The 20,822-nt window shown below is 36.4% G+C and overlaps 2 protein-coding genes across 3 annotated transcripts in view; one reads left to right on the forward strand and one right to left on the reverse strand.

Annotated features, from left to right (window-relative positions):
* Nucleotides 1-8,467, forward strand: part of LOC592876 (mitogen-activated protein kinase kinase kinase 4) — a 39,196-nt gene extending 30,729 nt beyond the window's left edge. For both annotated transcript variants that reach the window (XM_030994989.1, XM_030994990.1), the window contains 2 exons: nt 281-460; nt 1,067-8,467. In XM_030994989.1, coding sequence (XP_030850849.1) covers nt 281-460; nt 1,067-1,105 — 219 coding nt within the window. In that variant the 3' untranslated portion in view covers nt 1,106-8,467. The remainder of the gene's footprint in view (nt 1-280; nt 461-1,066) is intronic.
* Nucleotides 8,468-10,169: 1,702 nt separating this feature from the next.
* On the reverse strand, nt 10,170-20,653 carry LOC105444446 (tryptophan--tRNA ligase, mitochondrial-like). Its single transcript, XM_030994991.1, has 6 exons — nt 20,339-20,653; nt 18,795-19,046; nt 15,100-15,180; nt 14,056-14,141; nt 13,205-13,323; nt 10,170-12,564 (listed from the first exon to the last, which is right to left on the reverse strand). The coding sequence occupies exons 1-6, from the start codon at nt 20,453-20,455 to the stop codon at nt 12,116-12,118; spliced, it is 1,104 nt and encodes a 367-aa protein (XP_030850851.1). The 5' UTR covers nt 20,456-20,653; the 3' UTR covers nt 10,170-12,115.
* Between the last annotated feature and the right edge of the window lie 169 nt (nt 20,654-20,822).

Consider the following 20,822-nt stretch of genomic DNA (forward strand, 5'->3'; position numbering starts at 1 on the left):
TATTTATAACTTATATCTATCTCTGTCATGATTACTCTCCTCTTGCTTTCAAGCAATTGCACCTATTTTCCATAAGGGGACTATCTCGACAAGACCACCTTACACTTTTATGGTACTCTTAATTCCATGTATAATGATTTGCATCTGCTCTGAATTTCTGATTTGTATATGTGTATGCTTTTACTGGAAGAAAGAAAATTGAACTTGAACCTGAATTTATATTTTTATGTACTGGACGAAAATATAAATCTATCAATTTGTCATTATTCCCCTATTCCAGAGACCATGGCATGACTACGACCACGAGTTCACTATCATGTACAAGGTGGGCGAGGGAGCTGTTCCACACATACCGGACGCAATGAATCCCGAGGGGAAGGAGTTCCTGTCCAATTGTCTGAAGCACGACTGTACCAAACGTTGGACGGCCAACAAACTACTGGACCACCCGTTTCTTAAGGTAAAATATGTGTAAAATAAAACTTGAAACATGAAGTGGTAAAACACTTTAGAAAGTAATAAGTAAATAAATGAACTGCTATGGCACAGTAAATTTACCTTAGTCTATTGTTCATCACAAGCCCTTATACTAAAACATGCAGATCAGTCATTAGGCATATTGGCTTTGAAAAAAATGTAATTTTGCAGCTGCAGTGTTTTTGTTTTTGTTTGATGGTTTAATACATTTCAAAAGAAAACTTTAAGAGTGAAAATGTAACACATGTGCCAGCATTTGACAAGTATGATAAGTTTCCATCCCCCTTTTGAAACACTTCATTCCTAAAGAGTTGCGATTGATCCAAATCGATCGCAAGTCCTCTTATCAATCGCAAGTTGGCAGTTCCCTATCTCTTATATACGTAGCGATTGATATCGATTGCAAATATGTTGTGATTAATATCAACTCTTTATAAGATGGGGCTCAAGTATTACAGGATTTTCTGCAATTTGTTTACATGTAGATTTCAGTCCTGTGTATTATTCATTTGTTTATCAATGAGAGAAACACAGAAGTTAATTTAAGCTTCACAGTTTAATTCATTTTATCCTTATCTTCCTTGTACAGGTCGCTGGTGACATTATCGAAGAAGAGACTGAACACTAGCAAGCCACACCCTTCATCCTCATCCAGAGTTAAACATTATTAGGAGGCACAGATACCGGTAGTAGCAACAATTGGTTTGAATTCTAAGTTAATGCTAATGACTGAGGAGGGAAGGGATGAAGAGAGAAGGTGAGACTAGTTATGAGATTTCATAAGTATTTGTTAACTGTGTGAGGAAGGATCCTTGAAGAATTGCACCAATATCTGTGTATTTTGAAGGTTTCATATGCAATTTACATTGCTTCTTCAAAAAGCATGGAATAAAGAGAAAAGACGAGACTGGTAAACATATTTCATAAGTAGTGTTTTTATGTATGTTAGGGAAGTATCCTAGAAGAATTGTTGACAATCTGTGTTTTGTTTAAAAATGTAATGTGCAATACAATATAAGAGTCCATGTTTTACGCCATCGAGAATTAAGATATAAGAGAACCCCATGAAGGCTTGAAATCTGATTACTCTGAATTAATACAAAATAATGAGTCATGTGCACTAAATTTGTTGGTGTTTGGATTTTTACATGTACAGTGGTGAATGTAGCCATTTCAGAACAGTTGTGCCAAATATCTGTTCATTTTAATGTATGAAAAGTAGTTGATGTTAAATTTAAAGGAATGTTCATATCACATTTACAAGTTAGCCTTATCTAAAGAAAAAATTCAAGCTACTTTTAGCATAATTGTACATTGTAGAGATTGTAAAACTGTTTACAACCATCACGATCAAACCTTGCTTTGTAAAATATTATTAAACAAGGGTGCTTTGTACATTGCCATTCTCTTTACTTGATTATGTGGGAGACCTGTATAATTCTAGACCTAAGGTATGAAATAGCATCTCTTCTTTCTCCTTTTAAAGTAGTTCTGTGAGTAGAATTGAAACTTCCATTAACCCCTCCTAAAAAACGTTTTTTTTTTCTTTTGTTCCCAGAATTCCTTTTTGTGTAAATTCAAGGAAAAGAGTTATGTATTTTTAATTGTAAAAGATTTATTTTTCTATAAGCAATTTTTTACAGACTTAAGATCAACATAGAAATAACTAGGTACTTAAAACCGGTCAATTGTTGAATATTTTGATATTCTAATTATTAAGCTAAAACTGAATTAGGTGTTTTGTATTTACTGAAATCAAATGCTTGTAAAATGATCCCTCTTTAAAAGGAAGTTAATTACCAGGATTGAGAAAGTGATCTTGAAGTTGGAGTATTATGGCACTGTAAATATGTGACAACATAATGCGGAACATACATGCATGTAGCACACAATCAGTATTATTAGTACATTTGTATCACAGAACAAGGGTTTGATTCAAAATTATACAAGGTAAAGATCAAGTTCTTGGACTGAAAAGGCTTAGAGAATAATTTCATTTGTCTGGAGCCAGTAGGGCATTTACTCTGTAAAATGATGAATTAACACCCTCCTGGCTTTCAAACAAATAATACCATGTTCACTACCACATTAACAGTAGATATATATCCATGGAATCCCCCCCAAAAAATTGAAATTGACAATGGAAGATGTTTGATAATGCATTATTGTGAGTGTGAATATGACTCTGTAAGTCATTTTTGTGAATGTTCATGTATCAGTAGTCACTGTGTGTTTATAAACACACTAGTCCACAATGTGAATTGAATATAAATTTACTATTAAATGTTCTTTCACTACTATTGTATGATGTAGGATAAAGAAGCTACTTTTGAAATAGATATATCCGATAGACCGGTTTATTAACATTCTCAAATTTATGGATGTTTCTTTCCTGGGGACCTAGTGACGAGGTATTCCATTAACTTTTATTAATGAGTGAACTACAGTGCTTGCAATCCAATCTGCATACATTATTTGTTACTATGTCAGGCAAGTCTCAGGCAAACTGTGAGGTTGTCAAGAACAACATTTGTTTACAAAGTATGCATGAACTTTGGATATGATAGCAAACCGGTCTATTCCGGATTTAAGTTGCTGCCTTAATGACAATCATATCAGTTGACAATCATATCAGTCTACATGATCCAAATTAGCCCCAAGTGCAAAGTGCAAAGTTTAATGACCCTAATAGAAACAAACCAGTCTGGACAACTAGTTATGGTATGGCAAGATTTGGTTGCATGAAGACTGAGGACTTGATAATAATGTGGAATTGTAATAGGCGATTTCTTTAATGTATTCAATTTGGAATTTAGTGTTTCTTCTCAACAGAATGGTCATGTTTGAGCTACAAATTACCTCAAAAAGTGTATGCTTGTTGGGTGTTGCAGAGAGAAATTGAATTGAATTCTGAATTTTTGAGCTTGTAAGCATTAAGATTCATGATGAATATTTACCTACATGTATTTATGCAAGAAAAAAATATGCATGTGTATACAGTGCGTCCCAGAATAACAAAACCTGAAAACAAACATTTATTGGTCTGTTTTTCTTCTTCTTAGATGCACTGTATATATGCTATTGTGCTTCTGTCATTACACCTATCAAAAACAGCTTGTAGTATTTAGTGTAATGTCTGCCTGGCTGGAATGCTCCCCAGGGAGTGGAGAATGTGCATATTTTGTGTGAGGGCAAGCCTGAATCCGATGACCGGGATAATATATCTGTAAAGCGCTTACAGACATCATCGATGTATTAAGCGCTATATAAAAACGGAATATTATTATTATTAGACACTACATTATTTTAATCTATATGGCACTTAACGTATTTGAAATTGCATTAATCTCTTCAGCTGCCCAAGAAAATTGTGTTTTGGCAATGACTGTTTCAAATGTCATCACTGTTGCTGTACAAGTATTTGATGATTTGATCGTCGGTACAAACACAAAACCATTATGCCACTCTGTGCCTCTTTACTGCCCTGTTTCAGCTAGATAAGAACATTTGGAAAGAATGTGAATGTTTTAAACTTTTGCCACTAAAATTGTCTGCCTTCAATAAAAAAAATGAATTTATGTTTTATGAGGTTGAAGACAGAAATGCTCTCAAAATTTGTGAGATAAACTTTGATAAACTGTAAGGATGCTCATTAATAGCATTTTTTCATATTTGATTACTTACACATCTGACACATGCTGCCTTCAAAGAAATTAAACTGAGCTGCAAAAGAGAAGTGAACTGTGCTTCTTACAAAATTGTTTAGCACAGCAGAATGTACAATATGTAAGAAGAAGTTGGGAGCTACATACTACATATTTGTTTGCATTGTTTGAGAGTATACGGCACAGAGATTTATTTCACTAAGTAAGCAAAGTGAGTGAATACTGTACACAATTTGTATATTACTTGTATCATATAAAACTTGATGAACCATCTTGACCTTTGAACCTAGTATCATATAACCTGTCTTAGTGGCCACCTCTCTACAAAGGCCACCTGTCTATAGTGGCCATGTATCTTGTCTCCCTCGAGAATGAACTGTGTGTTGTAGAACCTGTCTAGAAAGGCCACTCGTCTACAGTGGCCACTTTTTCTTTTTTGCACTGGTGGCCTTAATAATAGAAACACTTGACTGTATTTACACATTTCTTGTATTTATCAATATTAAACACACATTGATGTCACTTGTGGCCTGTATGAAAATATGAAAATCAAATCAAATGTCTGTAAAATAAACAGTATCCATGTATCTTGTATCGAACATGTACAGGAGGTGTATATGACATGTATATAAACATTTTATGCACAAAGCTACAGCGTTTTATGTGAACTAGGAGATCAATGTTTTCTGCAACACTAATGGTAAACATTATGTCTACACTATCATATGAGAGACAGGAGGACGTCAACCCTGTGTTCAAGGATATGAGTTAACTGTAATAATGTCCTTCTGTCTCTAAGCAGGTGACCTGGGCCATGTTTCATGAAACCTGTTCAATAACAAGTCACAAGACAACTGTTGTAAGCTACTGAAATCGTGGCATTTGATTGGCTAAGAGCAAATTTGTCATGATATTTAGCTTCTTTTTTTAAATTTTGTTATCGATAACAAGTTTTATGAAACAGGGCCCTAGCTGGTACTACTGCAGAAAGCTATTTACAGTACACATATTTATCATAGATGTTTGGTATCTTTAATGGAGACGCAATGTGACTAGTACGATGTACATGTGTCAACGGGGCATTTTATTCTACTACCAGTGATGTGATGTTTTCACTTCTTAACGTGTTTGAATGAGTGAATGAGTAAATGTATGTACCGGTAATGCAAAATGGAGTTTTCACGTAATATACATACACCGTTTATGTATAGTACAGAGACAATAATAGATTATATATTTATGTATAACTATATTCACCTGTGTGATAACTTCTAGCTTTATTTTCTGACCTCATTCATTTGACAGGTCGTGTTTGCGTTATGATCATAAAAAATAAACAGTATTATCACCAGAATAATGTGTGGTTTATATGCAAAGGATAATGATACTGTAGAGTGTAGAACTAGGCAGTGCATGTACAGTAATACCACTTGTTTGGAATTTTCCTATGAAAATTGATCTTGATAATGAAGGAATTCTTTCCATCATCATTCTTCTGTGCATCCTTTTCCTTTTTTTTCATGCTTCCTCGCTCAAACTCAGCTGAAAATCTTGTTCATTTATCTTGTCATGAAATCTTTAAAATGTATGTCCATGTACAACCTGGATTGAATATTATTGGAGAGCTGTGGCTAGATTTATAAATGTATCAAGTATGCTTGAAAAGTCTTGATATTACTAATTCAACAAATAAGACTATACAAGCTATCTTTCTTCTTTTTCTTAGAAAATTATACACTTTGTGAAAAAGAAGGAAAAACCCTGTTAAAAAGATCTTGACTTTCACCACCTGTATGTGAATACGCCCCAGAAATTATTTTTTGAATGAAAGCATGAAATAATGTTCATATTCCCAGTTTTCCAGACATAATGTTGCTTCTTAATGAAAATGAAATGCTGCTGCTCAATAGAAATAGAAATAGTCTCTATTTTATTAAAAATGCTTCCAACTTTCTTTGAAATTGTCATTGTCTTCATCACTTTTTGCAATTCATCTTCTGTGTATTATAAAGCGAGATGATAAGGCCTTCACTGTATAAAATTTGTGATTAAAATAAGTTTCAACTGTCAAATCGCGACTCTTTACGATTGCCCTTACATGTACCGGTATATGTTTATGTGTAATGCTCTTGCTGTGTGGTACGGTGTAGTAATCATCATATTATGTACGATTTGTCATGATTGAAAACAAAATACAGGTTTTCAAAGTTTAATGACCTTTCTTTGAGGAAATTCTCTGGTATATCTGGTAGAGTATCAACTAAGTGTATTAGTGCAAGTTTGTGAGGTGATATTTTTTGAAAAAAATGTTCTAGAATCGAATTTAGGTCACAACCTGATTTGCATTTTTAAATGACAACGACACTTATCACTAAACGAAAGACACGTAACAAAAGAATGTAAGTCACTTTGTTATGGCTAATACTCGCTGGAGGGGTATGCCTTTTGCTGGTCGTTCGATATTCATGATCATATGTCTTTTATTTGTTGACACGACTCTCATTGTATTCTAATAGACTTGTTACTGCTGATAAGCTGAGTGTTAATAAACACAATCACAAAATCTCTACAAATATGGGGTAGAGACCATGTCTGAGGAATGTAAGGGGTAGGGGTAAAGGAAGACTTAATTGAAACCTTGGATAATACAAATCAAGTAGATTCTGCAATATGGAAATATGTGTTCATTGCGACCATGTTTTAGGGTTGAAATAACATCCACCAGAAGATCCATATATCCAACTCATTAAACAAAATGAACCACCTTTCATTGTAGACTCTTGAGATATTTAGTCTCATGTTTACAGGTGTTTTGGGGCCCCACCCCCTACCACCACCCACCTCATTTCAACCCCCTCCCACCTCCCCATTCCTTACTGCTACCCAATCCCACCTCCTGCCAACACCCTACCCCCTATTACCCATACCATCTTTCTACTACCACATCGCCCACCTCCTACCATCACCCCACCCCTTCTCTACCACCCCCTACCACCACTCCACCCACCCCCTACCATCACCCACAACCCTTCACCACCCCATTCCTGTGCTCTTCTCACCCCTTTGGCCTATAGTAATCTTCAAGGTCAAGGAGAGCAGCACTTACAGAGGACTGATACAATAAAATTTGATCTGAGCCACTTCAAGGCTGATGCCAAATGAGTATTATTGGTGATTAATGGCAGATTGTTATCAAAATGAATGTTTACATTTCAAGCATGATGAACATCTGTTGATTATGAAGTGTGTACAGAGTAGTAAAAAGAGCTTCTTATTTTTGCTATCTCTTTTTAAGTGTGATCGATAGATCATGTGTGGATGTAATGAATAGGACGGTTTTTGATTGCCAATATTGCATAATTTTATTCCTCAGATCAAATGTATTTGATTACCTTTGTCACAGGTCTGTTTAAAAAAGGAAAGGTAATACTTCTGTTTTGTTTGAACAGTGTTTAACTTGTCATTTTGATCAAGACAAGAAAGTTATTGACTGGTTAGGTCTAACGTATGTATTGTAGTGTGAGTTCAAGGTGTCAAGAACAATTATTATGAGAATTCAGCCATACACATACATGTACATGTATACAAGTAGACCTAGAAAGGCACATTTGTCTTTCATCAAGACTATTTTTTCCGCTTCAGATGAACATTGTATACCTCAGCTTGGCTAAAAAAGTTCTGGCCTTCACAGCAATTCAGAGTTTGATATTTGTAAAATAGCAATCATTAACAATGTTGTTTATGTATATATTTGTATCTATATTGAACATTTCATTGTTTTGTGAATGCAACATATAAATGAATAGTTTTAATACACTGAATGTAAAGTTACTTATTTCAATTGAGATATATTTCTGTCTATTTGCATGACACTAGAACTGTCCTTTATTTTTGCCACAAGATATATATCTGCCTTAAACTTCTTATTTTCTTTGTGATTGTGATGTGAATTTGAAAAGGGTTGTTTGCAAAAGGAGCGTAGTATGTCATGTGAGTGATCCATAATAAGATGCTTTATATGTATGTAACTATGTATGTGTACATCCATGTACGTAAGTGTACATGCACATGTGTCACATGTGATATAAATTCATTGTTACAATTTGTTTATTGCATAATCATTATCTTGTATGCATCATTATAATCACAAAGAGGAGATTTAATGCTAATTATAACGCTTCAATATCTGGTACATCATGTAGCACAATGGTACATATTGAATGTTCACATTTAATTGAGCTCACATTCTACATGCTGAATTCTAAGTACTGGGCTATTTCACAATGCTTGTCCTAAAGATTTTTTTTCTTCTTCAAAAATGTCTTTAAAAAGGTCCTTCTTAGAGATATATTCAATGCTAATGTGTTAATTTTAACATTTGTTAGTTAAAATGCTTTTATGAAATGCCTCCTTTTTTGTTGGGGGGGGGGGGGGGGGGGGGGCAAATTTTGGAAGGAAGTATGATGTGTGAAAATGAAAATTTAGTGTCAGCTCATAATGAAAAGCTGAATTTAGAGTGATGTTGATGCCGTTATCTAGTAACAAGTTCTAAAATAAATATGTACATTGTCATATTGTAGTGAATAGAAATACAAAAATTAACTGCCAAATTTGATTTATGGTCAACAATGTCTTTAAGAAACCATTACAGACTTAAAAATGCCAAGGTTTGATGCAATAAATCATAATTTTGGGGCTGTAATTTGAACTGTAATCTGTGGTTTGCCACATTTCTGTATTAAGTATATTAACAGTATGGTATGCCAATCCTTTACATTTTGTCCATTATTTCATGTAAAATGTGTATCAAACTTTGATCTATGTTGCTTCATATTAATCCATTCTGTCATTGCAATAGGCAGGGCAGCCATATTCATCCTGCTTATATCAAATAAAATTTTGGGCTGGAGGTGCGAAAACAGTAGCATTTAGGACCTCATCTTTTGATTTTGTTTTGCAACTTTTATCTGTATATTTTGTTCAGTTCGACTGCATCTTTTATGTACAAGATGCATATTATGCATATTTGCAGTAATGCAATTATATTCTGTTGAAGTTACTGTACAATACTGTCGTACATTGACCGGTATTGATATGTTTGAGTGCTCATCATATGTAAACAACCATGCTGTATTGTACAACTGTAGCTCTTACACCAAAAACCTTTGTGTAATGTGATATGTTGTAAATTTTGCTTGTTTTAAGAATTCTATGGACAGGACTATCTAGCCGTCATGTCTTAGGAGTAATTAAGATTGAAGATAATACGATTGGTTATCATGTCTATGACTTCTGCATTATTGTTTACTGTTATGCTGCCCGGCCACCGAGCGGCGGCCGCCCAGGCACCGCTGAAGTTTTAGCGCGGAGTTAAAATTATTTGGGCGGCGCCTGCTCACTTTTCACTCGCCGCCCAAAATATGCTCGGTGCCTGGGTGGTCGCCGCCCGGGCACCGACCTAATCGCTGGGCAATGCCTAAATTCCAGCAGCGACCGAGCAGGCTACTGATCGGTCGGTCGCTGCTCTGATTTGTGACCATAGCTTTACTCAATGATTATTTACAATTTACTCACATGCAGTTGTTTTTCAGTTGCTTCTCATTAGATCTTTTATTTCACTGATGCCATTATGTTGTAGATAATATTGGTTTTAAATTCAGTATATTTTCAAATCTAGTTTTGATTATTATTGTTTGTGGTATTTTGCTGGCTAAAATACACTCCTCTTGCAATTTAAAGTCATCTGCCTTGTCTGGCTGTATTTTTCTTAATGTTACATATAATCGTAATTACTAGAAGAGAGAGAGAGAGAAGTTGATAGAGAATAAGAGAGAAAAGAGAGAATAGAGGGTAGAGGAAATAAAAGAGTGATGGAGGGTTAGAGAAGAGAAAGAAAGAGGAAGAAAGAGGAAGAAAGAGGAAGAAGGAGAAAGTAAGACAGAAGGGGGGAAAGAGAGACAGAAGGGGAGGGTGGGCATAGTAAAAAGGAGATACAAGGAAATGTACAACAATATAGTGAAATCATTCCAAGGGTATTCAATATTTCAACAATTTAATTGTGAATAGCATTTTCATTTATGAAATGAAAGCCATAGAATTTCTCTTTGTCACAATTATATTCAACACTTCCAGTACATGTATAAAAAAGCCACCACTCCTCATCCAAATTTAGCCACCAAATAAGATTGCTAAATCAGGTGGAATTATACTGAAAGTTGGTTATTGCTTCATAAAACATTTGGATATTGCATAAAGTACAAAAGATACAAGTAGCTAAAATGATTAATGACATAATTAGGTGAAAAAAAAACACATAAAAATGAGGCGATCCCATGAAGAGAAAGTACATAAAAGCAAGGGTGAAACAATTGTGGCCAGGATCCTGAAGAAACATGGATCAGTCCGATAAAATTAATATCACACTAACAAAAAGATCCTCGGGATGTATGGGAATGAAGAAAAACAGAAAAGAGACAAAAGAAACAAAACACTGAACTAAAATATCATTTTTGTATGCATGGTCCTGTACAGTACCAGGACCCTGTTGCATAAAACTTTACATCGATGGTAACTTCACGATTAATGGTAACTTCCATGGAAACCTTAAATAAATTGACTTTTGAGTGACGTTGCCATGGTAGTTACCGTTAATAGTTACCATGGATGGTAAGTTTCATGTAATGGGGCCCAGGGCTGGGGTGCGTGCAATGTAAGCATTTTTTCACATTTCTGCATGTCTTGCTTTTTTATGCCTCTACATACATGTACATGTATATATGGGAATTGGGTCACAGTGGCAGCTTGTATACAAATACATGTCCCATTTTGCTGTCATAGCTTATGACACAATCAACAGACTTTGGAATCATTTAAAGCCCATTTGTTCTCAAACAAACAGAAAAATAAGCACGCTTGGATAATGCATAATTCACCTGACAAAGCAAAATCTGAAGATGTTATTAAAAGATAGTTATTATTCAAAGGTACAATGTAGTGGCACTATTCACTGCATTTCTTAATTTGCAGCCAACTTTGCAGAAATTATGAATATAGCACGTATGTCATATCTTCATAATTAGGTTTCACTGTATTTCATATTTCAGTCCAAGACAAACACATCCTTCTATTAATCTTTCAATACCTACAATTCTAAAATTTCTTAATGTGGCATTTACTGCACTTTGAGAGGAAAAATTAAAATTCCTATAATCGTGTCTATATTTATGTGTCTGTAACACTTCAAACTCATTCTTGGTCCCTCTCCCCACCTCTTTGGTCATGCTACTTCAACTTGCTCAATTATTCATAGAAAGGCATGCATTGATAATTGATCAACATCTAGTCCCTGAGCACGATTTTTGGCAGGATTTTGTCACACAACACAGGGTGATTTTATAGTTCATAGTTCATATCTCATGCTCGTATCCACTGGTCATCTGCTACATGTAGCTTCCATACCCTTCATCTACATGTACATACGCATTACCTCACATAGCTTTTAGAATACACAATATTTTATAGAAACCCTTCAAGCTCCAATAAATGTGACTGATCTTTGAGTGCCATATAAAGTCTGAAGTCAATTTGGTTTTGGAGCTGTCATAGAGACATCTTCCTCCTGAACATGAAGGTTGTTCAACTTCCATGCAAAATTGCAAGTAATTAAAAAAATAAAAAACAAACAGAATACGCATGAATATCACTGGAGTTGACTTGGCTCTCTTCAAATGCAATATTTTGTAACAAAATGCAAATATATTGATATTGTTGCTCAATTTCTCTTTAATCAAATTCTGATTTTTACCTGCTCTTAGGGTTTGAACATCTATTACACAGTGTCTTATCTGCGATTTCCTGTGATTTTCCACGCTCTGGTCCTTGGCATTTTTGATAAGTAGGCCCTGGCCTCCCAGGTCCTAGACCTGGACCTAGTCACAGGTTCTTACTCGGTTTCCTCAGTCAGTTTCTGTCTGCTATGATAGTCCAACCAACTTTTTAACAGTTTCAAAGTTTTCTTCCGCAATTTTCTGCGCCCTATTCTGCCCGGTCTTCAGGACCTCCTCCAAGTAGGCCCTGTCCCTTCTGAGTTCCTGGACCTTATTCCTAATCGGTTCCAGTTTCTCGTTGACCACATCTGCAACCACCATCTTGAATTGTGACGTGTTCATGATTTCTGCCTTCCCGCAGATCCTGTTTGGTTCTTTCCCTGTAAATGCAGACAGTATCGATACAAGGTTGGACACCCCGGGTCGTGACTCTGGGTCAAAGGTCACCTCCGAGATGAAGTCCGTCTTGGCCTTCTTGAACTTCTCTCGGATGTCCCGACAGGAATCAGTGAGTTCTATCTTGCCCTTAGGGTCTGGCTCTGACTTGCTCATCTTCTGTTCAGGGTTGCGTAGGCTCTTGATCTTCCTGAAGTCACCTTTGAATGATAGAACAGAATAGGCTGCTTTAAAGCGGGACTACATGTACACTATTTGTATCTACTTGCGCCCTCTATATAGCCAGCAATGCCTAAGCACTACCCGTTGGTCCCCCATGATCCCCTTTTTCTTAAATGTTATTTGAGACCTGATTTGATATAACCACCTGCCAGTGACCAGGCAGGGAGGTCTAATCCCTCCTGGCCAAACTAGTGCAGATAGGCTTTAAACGGTATGGATCTACATACATTGTGGCTGGAAAATGAAAGGGTAGGCATAAGCATGCAATGCTACACGCAATTGTCCACATTCTAATAATTCAATTAAAATTAACACCGGGTCTAAGATAATGTTTCACAAAGGAAAACTTAGACCTCAAACAAACTTCCTTTGACAAGTCCCATTTGAACAGAATATTATGCTCAGCATCAGTTTTCAGTTAATAGAATACAAGCCAATGGGAATTATATCACGTTTGAGCCTTTTTGAAACATTTTTCTTTCTATCTATTACTGCTTTTGGGGTCTATGAATTGAAGTAAGATTTCCTGAAGAGATTTCAATTTTCAAGAGCTCTTCTTTAATCTTTTTCTTTTGTAAAGCAAAACTACTCTCAGACCACATTCTTTGATGGACTTACCTACGATTGACTTGGGTGTAGGAAAGAATTCTCCAAAGGCATTGTTAAAGATCCTGGCCACGTCTTGAGCCAGCTCTAGATGTGGCAGCTGATCTTCACCCACTGGGACATGGGTCGCTCTTGGAATACACAAGGCATAATATTGAATAAGAATGAGAACCACAATAGTAATACTAATACCAGGACATCATCTCCACCAAGGTACCACCACCAACATCATCATCATCATCATCACCACCATTACCAATGGCCATCATCTTCATCATCATCATCATCATCAACGAGCACCATCATCATCATCAACACCCCCATCATCATCATCCCCACCATCACAAATGACCATCATTGCTTTCACCATCACCACTTTCACCATCATCATAACCATCATTACTATCACCAATGATCATCATCAACAACCACCATCATTATCATCACCACCATCATCACCATCTCCATCACCATCATCATCATCATCACCACCACCACCACCACCACCCACCACCACCACCACCACCACCACCACCACCACCACCACCACCACCATCATCATCTTCATCACTATCACCATTATTAATCAAATGTAATCACAACTGTCAACATCATCATGAAAGTCATCATCATCACCATCATCATCGTCATAGAAAAATCATCATCATTCTCTTCTTCATCACGACCATCATCCTCAAGCATTCAAGAAATTTCTCCCTGCCCAATACAGGGCATTCGTTTGAACCTTCTTACCAATACACTGTAGCTTCTCCAGCCTATTTCAATGCTTTTGACACAGCAATTGTGAAATTGAAATGCTTATGCACCCGTAGATAAAGTTGATGAAGGATGAGAATGCTTACTTGTACAGGAGGATGTCTGCACTCTGTAGGACTGGGTAGGTGTAAAGGCCAATGCAGGACTTGGTCTTGTCATTCCCTGCTTTGGCCTGAGATGAGATAGAAGAAGAGGGGGGGGGGGGGGGGGGGGGGGGGAGATAGATGGGGGGAGAGAGAGAGAGAGAGAGAAGGGAGATAGACAACGAGAGAGAGAGAGGGGGGGGGGGGGGAGAGAGAGAGGATGATGAAACAATGATAAAAAGGGACAGTGAAAGAGAGTAATAAAATAAAATAAGAAGGAATAACTATCAAATGAATAATAAACATAACATTCCGTAAGTCACATGAGACTACATGTATATATTTATAAATACTACAATAGGGCATTGTCCATAATTATGCAATTATAATCCATACAACAATGATCAATGATTCTGTATTGCCTTGTGACAAAACATCATTCCTTAAACAAACAGTATCTAAACCATAACATGAAAATAAGGTCAAGATTTGAACCTTGAGGAAATGCACATTGTCTTTGAGAGTAAAACAATGGGGTATAAGTTCAGCAACCTTAGTCCTGGATGTGTGTGCACCAACAAACCCGGCCTTGAAAGACAAAATCAGTCAAGGAAACAACTGAGTCAAACAAGTAAATGTGTTTCCTTGAGTAGACTTATAGATTTACTTGTATTCTGTGTGAGAATATCATAAACATGTAATGGCATACATGAAACTACATACAGTGTAGGGGCTAATTCCTGAAAAAAGAAGGAAGCAAGGACAAAAAGAAGGGAAAAGGGCAAAGGAGATGGAGAAGAGAAAAGGGATGAGAGAGAGAGAGAGAAAGAGAGAGGGGTGGATAAAGACCCCCCCCCCCCCCCCCCCCCCCCCCCGTGTCAGTGCCCCTTCAATGGCTAGAACAACAATGCTCCACTCAATATATGTACAGTGTAGTTCAAACTTCCAAATGTTGCAAAATGATTCAAACTACCTTCTGACATTTTTGTAATAAACACCACATTATCATCGAATTGACATTCAGACAATAGGGCTTATGTGACATACCTTCCATTGTGGGAACTGTCCTAGTCTGGCAAGCGTGGTCTTGCAGCCCAAGACCCAACTCAGCTCTGCATGCTGGTGGACCTGCAGCACAGAAAGGGTACTTTGATCATTCAAAACAAAAGAATATTTTAACATATTACTTTCACTATCATGGAATAGCAGAGGATGATGAAAGAAACATCTTTGGGTCTGGTATTACATACAATGGACCTTTCAAAGAAACCGTGGCTTAATTAAAGTAATTGGACATGCCAAAATTGAAGAAAAAAAGGGATGTGGGAAATCTTTCAGTAAAGCCATATTCCACTTATAATGAAAAATAAAGAAACCCAAGCAACTTGCCAAAATATACAGTACATGTACATCCCAAGACAAATACAAGTATTAAAGCACCCCCTTCCCTTTCACACATTTTAGTAAGCAATAACTCAATGTTTGTGACATGTACATTTATCTGTAAACACCATACTGACCTACACCATATAAGGCCAGTAAAAGTGCACTACAAAGGAAGTGAAAATGACATCAATATCTCAGTCAAAAGGTAAGTTATCAAATGATTATCTCTGTAAAGTGGTTTCCAATACCCTCATCTATTTCAAACATGTACAGGTGTACATTGATTTGTTATGTTTAAAAAGTATAAAATTGAATGATAGCATGTTCAATGACACTTGTAACTTTGAAAATTGATAGCCCCTTCCCTTACAAGTCACATCTTGGCCATATGGTGCCCTCACAATAGTCAACACCTTTTTAAAAAGTGCACTCCAAGAGTGCAATGACATTTATATTTTTTGAAATGCCCAGTTTATGGCAGCCCCCTTTGCATGAGTGGCAATGAGTAGCAAGCAAATTTCCAAGCATATACTGAATATTGATATATATTTTTTTTGCATCACTTTCCTAAACATTATTTTGGTGACTATAACACCTCAACAGGTCAGCAAGTGAAAAATTCAACATACCGGTAACTATTTTCAGGTACTTAACCACTTTTGTGCCGGTGGCAGCAAATTTCCCAAGACTTTGAGTGTCAAACAGTGTACAGAACAATAATAATGACAGCCGCTGTGCACAATTACATATATCATAGCATATCTATCAAGCTGGAATACAGTATTTTATTGTAGTATTCTTGTATGTACAGTAGTTCAAATAATAAATAGTTCAAATGTTACAAATCTGCAATCTGCACCATACCTTCCTGTGGCAACCAAGTTTTTAAACAAATTATGTAAAAAGAAAACAAACATAAAAGAACAACTTGACGTGTGGAGAAGAAGTGCAGGAAACTGGAAGGAACTGGAAGGAACTGGAAGGAAATAAGAATGTTTTCTTCAAACAATGCAACAGAGTGACCTTCACCCTGGCACGCTCCAAACTGTTTTTCAAGATTTTGACCTACATGTACAAAAGATAATATTGTTATCATCATGTGAGGATGAGTGATGTGGTTTTGTGATACCCTTCTACTGAATGCTGTGAGCCCCAAATTATACCCATGAAATGTACTTCTGAAGAATGTGTTTGGACTAATACTACACTTAACTCTTGTAAATATGATTTTCTTTTTGTGTGTGTGTTTTTCGAAAGTAGTAACTCAAGAATGAAAAGTGGACTGGTTGAATTAGGACCTTTGTTGAAAACTTTTAGATTTAAGCTTTAATTTGTGACATTCTCAAGAACATAATCATGCCAAATTGATTTTTCATATACATAAACAATTACAAAAAAAATAATGGGTGGGGGTATGATTTAGTTGTCCACTGTTACATACATGTATGCGCTTCATTCACACTGATGAGGCTGGACATCAGTCTGATTGACACTAGGGGTTTGTTTCATTATAATCAATAACAAATTATAAAATTCTAAGACACCTTTGCCTTCAGCCAATCAAATGCCACAATTTCAGTATTTAAACAGGGCACGTAATAGAAAAGCATTACACTGGCCCAATTGGCCAAGAGTTGGTTGGTTTGGAGTTCCCCCTCCCCACAGAGAAACTGTACACAGCACTGTAAAGTTTTTATTCCTACGAGTATGGTCAATATTTCCTTTCAAAATTTGTCAATGACACCAGTATGCTAGATGCTTCTTCATGCTGTAGTACAAGTAGTACAAATACAACAATTTAGAATTTCACACATACATGTATATCACCCCACAAATGAACAAATATTTGCTATCTACATGTATTAGCCTTCTTGAAATTTAGAATGATAAACATGAACTTTTAACCTTGGTTGGTAAAGGAAAGATAAATTCAAGGCTTTATTCGCAATCTAGTCCCCATACTCTATGTACATCTCTAATATAGACCAAGTGCAAAATAGAGATAATAACTCATTGTATTGCAACTCATGACTGACTGCCTGCTTAACATTTTGGTCGTCTTCTTCGTCCCTCTAAACGATCACTCATTTGCCAAACATGCATTTTTGCACAAAACAATAGGCTCAATTTAGAGATCTATACAATGTACATGTAGATTGCTGTGTGCAACACATTCCTATGCAAATCAAATTCACACATATTTCCGGTCTGGACTATTTATCATGGGATAGATATTTATCTGGGGACAACTCGTTTTTTTTCATTTTACCCTAACCCTTACCCTAACTATAACTCTAACTCTAACCCTAAACCTGCAAAAACTGACCGTTTTTGCAGCGGCCATGTAAATATATACCAAAGGCTTCAAGATTAATCATAATGGTGTTAAAAGGGTTGCCATGGAGCTAATCCAGACAGACAATGGGTTAGTTTGCAAAGCCATTGTGTTATACAAAACAATTGCAAAATTATGTGTGGCAAATGAGCGACTGTACAGTGAGGCAAAGACCAGTGTTAATCCTAAATTTTACAAACATACACTTTTCAAGTTTTCAGTGATTTGCCCTTGTTTTCAATGCTTAATCCTTATCAATTCATTGTAAGAAAATTTAAAGTTCATGACCTGTTAAATGAACAAGTTATGAATGAAATATCAAGTGTACACAATTCATAATTTACATTATTAGTTTGTACATTGTAAGGCATTGTTGAGTACTGATTCTTGTTTTTTTGTTTTTTTAAAGTATCGATTGTAAAAGTAAATTAATTATTTTTTTTGTTTTGTTACGTTCTCTAAACTGATTTGTACCAAAATACTTTGTTTAGCTCTTTAAGGGGTTAGGTTCGACTAGCACATGTGCTATTATCTGGCCCCTTTTACCAACCAATAGTTTCTCTTCCTGTATATGTAAATTATTGTATGAAATGTATTGCTGCTGTTGGTAAATAAATCAAATCAAATCAAATCAAATTCAATTGGTAAGAATACTGTTTCTCTGTCCAAACATATTAACACAGCAAATATGAAAATTCATGGAGATAATCATGCTTTCAATCATTTTCCCATGACACTGGATGGCTGGCAGATAATTTTCTTGAATAAGGGTCCTTGCTTTTACTACAAATATAATTCCATTACATCATACTTCATTCTTCTTCTTCTAGTAATCTTCAATGGGCTAAGCGGCCTATCACAAAGATGAACTAAAGATTGCAAGTGGTGTGATCGAGTAAAACAAACGAGGTTCAACAGGAGGGTTTTAGATGCCTCAGGAGAAGTCCATGGAAGTTCTCTGGGCTGAATGCTGTTCCATTCTGGAAGAAAATAAAATGGGAGATTGAAAAGGCCTACTTACACTGGACTGCTGGAAGAGAATGCTTTTATCAGGGTCGATCCCACAAGCCAGGAGAACAGCTACCGATGTCAGGATGCTCTCCCTCAGCTCCTTGGGATCCTGGGGGAGCGTGATGGAGTGGAGATCCACGATACTCAGGATCATCTCTGTGTTCTCCTCCTCCTGGAGCTGGATCCAGTTCTGGATGGCTCCGAGGTAGTTGCCGATGTGAGGGACCCCCGTCGGTTGGATCCCGGAGAAGACTCGTTTAACCTGTAGAACAGAAAATGAAAATGGCATATTACTATTATTCTCTCTCTTCACTTTAATTAAGATGTAGGAATCAGAATAAAACTAATTATATACCGCACTTAAGTAATCCAGCAATCTGATTGGTCGAAATTGCATTCATAAACTTTTACTGTTCCTGTAAAAACAGACCTATTTTCCCAATAACCATGGTTATTGGGAAAATAGGTCAGTCTCCATGGTTACCCCATAGGTTTACATGTTAAAAAATGGTTTGAGCGATCGAGGATACCGTACGTGTGCGAAGAATTGGTCGGTAATTTCAATACAATTGAATCTCGATCGATCTTACCAACAATTTTATCTTGAATTGTTGACATGAAGACGAAAATAAACTCCAAAAACAAAAAAACAACATCTGCCGATAGATCTTGATCTAAGTTCGTGCCAATATGCATTGCAAAAGTAAAAGAAGGGCCCGATTAATGGAGCAGCCGCGAATCTCAATCACGCGAAGCCGTTTTCAATCCATTTTAATGTATATATTAGAGAAAACTGTTAAGTAAGTTAACAGAGCGCGATAGCCGAGCGGTTTACGGCGCTGATTTTGGTTACATCACCTTTTGTACGCAAAAGATCGAATCCCATCTTCGACAGAAGTTTTTTTATTTTTTATTTTTTATTTTTTAGTCTATTTTTTTTTGGCATAGATCCTATAAAAGTATTAATGACTGCTTTAATATTCGAGAAATAGTTGTTTTTATACGCTCTCTCAAAGCAGTCATTAATACTATACTGTAAAGTGTAGACTGTAGTTTTACCAATCTAGATTTTTTACTTTTATATTGCATTTCTATATCGTAAAGTGTAAAGTGTAGACTGTAGTTTTACCAATCTAGATTTTTTACTTTTATATTGCATTTCTATATCGTGATTCTTATAGACCATATGGTGTCCAGAGAGATGAGGCACAAAAGGCCAAGTTAATTAATTATTTAAAATTATTGTGAAAACATTTTGCATCCCATTTGCAGTTGGATAACCTTATCATGATAGAGATTAACATCATCATTCATACGAGGAGAGGTAGATCCTGTAATCCTCTGTCACTTCTTCAGGGTTGGTTATGTTCTAGATCTAACTAATTGCACAGATGATTTATACTAATTACTAGACCTAGATCTACCAAATAATCAAATTACCAAGTTTAAATTAGAAGTTAAATTAGATCTACGTCGTCGTTAGCTGGTTAGCAGATTGGAACTTAGGTTGAAGTTAGATTAGAACTTTGAGTTTATTTTTTCTCTTGCACATACCTTTGGAGCTTCATTGTATAGTTTCGAACTCTGATGAAATGTCCGTACCAATTCAGGTCTTCGAGAAACTGAGGTAGAAATACACCTTACTCCAAGTCTTGAGCGGGAAAGCGCCATCGTGCCTGCACCAGCTCCAGCGGGTTCCTCGTCGATCAATCGCCCGGCCTCGAGGGGCTAGCGCTCACGCTCGTCGACTGTTCGTCCCCGGGCCCTGGCTCTCTTCGTACAGTACCGTTTACCGCTAGTGGAGCGGGGTGGAGACTCAACACAGCACACAGTTCCTTCTCGTAATGCGCGTCGCATGTACTGTGTGATTTCGATTTTGATAAATTGTGTACGTTATGGATCAGTGATGCAATAGTACTGAAAATATACACTAAACTATGATGTCATATTGTATGGTATCTTTGAGATCACTAAAAGAGAGTAGGAAACAACCTGTGCGGCGTGTGCACGTCACTGCATAATGACTTATAACCATTCT

This window comes from Strongylocentrotus purpuratus, unplaced genomic scaffold (genome assembly GCF_000002235.5).
Source record: "Strongylocentrotus purpuratus isolate Spur 01 unplaced genomic scaffold, Spur_5.0 spur5_scaffold_21, whole genome shotgun sequence".
NCBI lineage: Eukaryota > Metazoa > Echinodermata > Echinoidea > Camarodonta > Strongylocentrotidae > Strongylocentrotus > Strongylocentrotus purpuratus.

Bases quoted from the DNA above. Each gene is read 5' to 3' on its own strand.
- LOC105444446 (XM_030994991.1), bottom strand. From the start codon at position 20,455: ATGGCGCTTTCCCGCTCAAGACTTGGAGTAAGGTGTATTTCTACCTCA. The intron at 19,047-20,338 runs GTATGTGCAAGA...TCTGTTCTACAG, and splicing joins TATACAATGAAGCTCCAAAG to GTTAAACGAGTCTTCTCCGG. The intron at 15,181-18,794 runs GTAAGTAGGCCT...TCTGTGCTGCAG, and splicing joins TTCTCTTCCAGCAGTCCAGT to GTCCACCAGCATGCAGAGCT.